The sequence below is a fragment of the Sinocyclocheilus grahami genome, unplaced genomic scaffold (assembly GCF_001515645.1).
Source record: "Sinocyclocheilus grahami isolate Dianchi unplaced genomic scaffold, SAMN03320097.WGS_v1.1 scaffold438.1, whole genome shotgun sequence".
Taxonomy (NCBI): Eukaryota; Metazoa; Chordata; class Actinopteri; order Cypriniformes; family Cyprinidae; genus Sinocyclocheilus; species Sinocyclocheilus grahami.
This window is the reverse complement of record NW_015505617.1, coordinates 291,407-294,966: the sequence shown is the minus strand read 5'-3', so window position 1 is coordinate 294,966 and position 3,560 is coordinate 291,407. Positions and strand designations below refer to the sequence as shown.

At 35.2% G+C, this 3,560-nt stretch overlaps 1 protein-coding gene across 1 annotated transcript; it reads right to left on the bottom strand.

Annotated features, from left to right (window-relative positions):
* Nucleotides 1-543: 543 nt before the first annotated feature.
* Nucleotides 544-3,468, bottom strand: LOC107551938 (uncharacterized). Its single transcript, XM_016233723.1, has 9 exons — nt 3,459-3,468; nt 3,102-3,371; nt 2,561-2,893; nt 2,060-2,394; nt 1,727-1,823; nt 1,542-1,607; nt 1,282-1,356; nt 1,173-1,201; nt 544-1,011 (listed from the first exon to the last, which is right to left on the bottom strand). Exons 1-9 carry the CDS (start codon nt 3,466-3,468, stop codon nt 943-945), a joined length of 1,284 nt encoding a protein of 427 aa, XP_016089209.1. The 3' UTR covers nt 544-942.
* Between the last annotated feature and the right edge of the window lie 92 nt (nt 3,469-3,560).

Genomic DNA, 3,560 nt, shown 5'->3' with positions numbered 1-3,560 from the left:
TACGGCTTGATGTGGACAGGAACTTAATAAAATAGGATTATCTGAAGCCTACATTTTGGAGACAAAGGATGCGAGTCAAAGCATGTGTTAACCTTGGTTATATTTTTCTCCTAAACGCAGCCCGTTCTGTCAACATCTGCCTTCCCCCTCCCCACAGAACATCATTTATGTGCATTTGGATTCTGTCATACTCTAATTCATCACTCAGTGGCTCTACTTAGTAGACCTTGACAAGCCTTTTAAAATCCTCCCACGTTTAAACAGACACGCATTTATACAAAGCAGAGCAACCTTGAGTTAGTGAGGAGCATTATCCCTTGTCCATAAAGACATCCTATTCAAACTACTCTTTTTCCACACTTTTGTGTTTTAGATTGAAGTACATTGAAGCTGCATGTTCTGGGTGGATTCCAGGAGGATGAAAGTGACAGACAGAGAGAGCGAGAGAGAAGAGGATGTGTAACTGCATTACCCTTTTTTGTACTTACACTTTTTTTATTATTATTATATTTCAAGTATGTTTTCAAACAGTGCCATCAAATGGCCATTTCATCAGCATACTTGCACTTACGTGAAGGTGGCTATAATACCATAACAAATGTAAAATCATAATGATATTCACTTTAGTTGATGCTTGTACACATGTGACTAACACAACATTAATTGAGGGATGCAGTTATACAGTTTCAGCCAGTTAGACTAATATTCATGGTGGTTTACTGAAGGCAGTTAGATGTATTTGGTCATACAACAACACCCCTAAACCGACTCAGCTGGTAGCTTATGTAGTCAGACAGCGCTATCTGCTGTTATATAAAGAAAATGTTATACTTTCTCCATGATACAATAGTTTGACGTTCACAAAGCTTAAATAAAACACTATAAACAAATGACAAAACTCTCTCTTCCTTAAGTTTTCATAATAATGTTGGGGAGTTATGTCTAAGTCTGGAACCTGGATTTGTTGAAATAAATTGTTGCGTAGGTTACACTGTCTGATGTAACTGTTGTCTGTGGAAAGACAAGACAAATTAACAGCAATAAATAAACTATTTTGGGGTAAAATGACAATCACATTTGGCAGCACAATAAATTAACACCAATACTTAAATGAAAAAATAGTAATACACTATTTTTGGACTGTAACAGTATTAACAAACATCTGCACTCACCTCATCTCTTTTATTTATGTTTGTTTTTCCTGCAGAAAAAAAAAGGTATTTAAGAGAGGATGTTCAGATGAGATGATGTTTCACAATTTCTGAAGGAAAAAGGTCTTACCATATCTGTTTCGTCTTATATTACGGTATATTTCAGGACTGTTTTCTCTGTTTTCCAGTGTGCTGCTGCGCTCTACTGGAAGAAGAAGAAAACTAGACCTTCAAAAAAATTTGGAAAGCTTGTGAGCATAGAAGTCACCAGTATGATGCTAGGGTTTTGTGCAATTTTCAATCTATGTGTGTTTAGTGATTTCAGTAAAATAAAAATATCTAGCAGCTAATGGATATATGAAACTAAATATATTTATCTGATTTGAATACCTCTGTCATTCCTCATTTGGCTGATATTGATGTAGACTGGTTCAGACTCCTGAGGGTCAGAGTGCACTGAAATGATTGCAATAGCAAGAGTAAGTAAGTAAGAAAGAAATCATTCACTCTGAAAGATTATTAAAAGACAAAAGAGACTATTTTGAAAAGATGAATAACTGATAGTATTTTTGTACCTGACATACGTTTCCTGTAACAGTAATACAAGAGAGCTCCAAGCAGAATCCCAGTTAACAGAGCCAAAACACAGGATGCTGTAGCCGTTGCATGTTTGTTGATTTCTGAAAGAAAATAGAGACTTTATTAGTAAGTTCAAAGTGTTAACTAACTTAATTTGTTGATTTTATTTTGTACCTGGAACATAAATATAAGCATTTTCATGTACACTATGAGCCTATACTTTGTATTAAGGTTAAATGTACTGTACATTAATAGTTATAAATATAATGTAAATAAATCTTATTCTGAGTTAAGGAGAAAATACTGTATATTAATGGTTCAAAGATAATACTTTGGTTTGTTACAATTGAAGTTTCTGTTGACATACTTGGAGCATTTGTAGTTGTTGAGGTAAGACTGTTTGTTATGGGGGCCAGAGCTCTGAGTGTATTCTCAGTAAAAACTGCACACTGCCAGTTCATCGGGTCTGTTTCATAGCTGGATAGATTCACTGTGAGTTGTAACTTGTTATTTTTCTCAGTCATAATTTGCTTTTTGTCCAGAACTCCTCTGTTCCCCTCCATCATGAGCCAGACCAGCATCACTGAACCAGTTACTTCAGAAAGCTCACAGGTAAGAACCACTGACTGATTCCTCAACACACCATCAGGGGGCTTCACTGAGACTGAAATAAACAACAACATGGACAAATTTTTTAATGCACTGAACATTCATTTACAAAACAAGTTATTCTGAAGGTGTCTGATCAAATGTAAATGAAAAATCAATGTATTTATTACGGATTGATTGATTGATTCATTTATTGATTAATTCATTGACTTTTTGCAAACCTCTGATGGTGTGTAGTATTATTGTTGTGTAGATGCCAGTTTCTGTAATACACCTATACGTCCCTCTGTAATTGAAGTTCACAGGTGAGATGTGAAAGATTAAAGCTTGACTGTTGTATGTGGCTGAAGAGCATCTCCCTGGTTTAATTGGTCCTTTTAAGTGAACTTGTTTTTCTTTTTCAAAGGCTATCAGATCAATCTGTGAATTAGGACTCGGCTCCCAGGTCCACTTCAAGCTGTCATATTTCCTGCTAGATTTGCAGATGAGTAATACATCACTATTATTGGAGCTTTGTCTGTAAATTAGATTTTTTTTTCTTCCATTGTGTGAATCTGGAAATGAAATAGGTAACCTGGTTTATTTCAGTGAATATATCTCAGTTAAAACATTTCATTTCTATGCATATTTGTGAAAGGCAAATAAAAAGAAAAAAAAACACACACAAGAACAAACTTCTGCAGAATCCTTAATGGAAACGATTATAGATCATTAAGATGTTGGCATACAACTCAGAATTAACTTTAAAATATATATACTTACGTGAAGTGACATTAAGTGTGTGAATCCTAACAGTTTGTACTCTTCCATCTTCCATCAATTTACAGTAATATGTCCCTTCACTGCGTTCATCAACAGTGTGTAAGATGATGTAGGCAGAGTTGTTGTACATCAGTGTGGTGTTGGATATTTGTTCTCCGTCTTTCTCCCAGTGCAATGTGGAGGATTCAGACAGGAGAGGGAAGTCACATCGCAAAGATACATCAGATCCACGCACGACTTTGAGAGATGGAGTATTAGAACTGTGAGAAACTGTATAGATTTTTCTTGTAAAACACTTTTTTTTTTTTTAATACTGTTGAATACTTTTAAAATATTTTTGCTGCACAGAAATTCAACCAACCTTCATTTTGGGTCTGAACTGTTTGAACTGGTGGATATGCTGTGAATAACAGTTACAACGATTACAACAACAAACTGTGCAGGACAAACCAAGCTGCT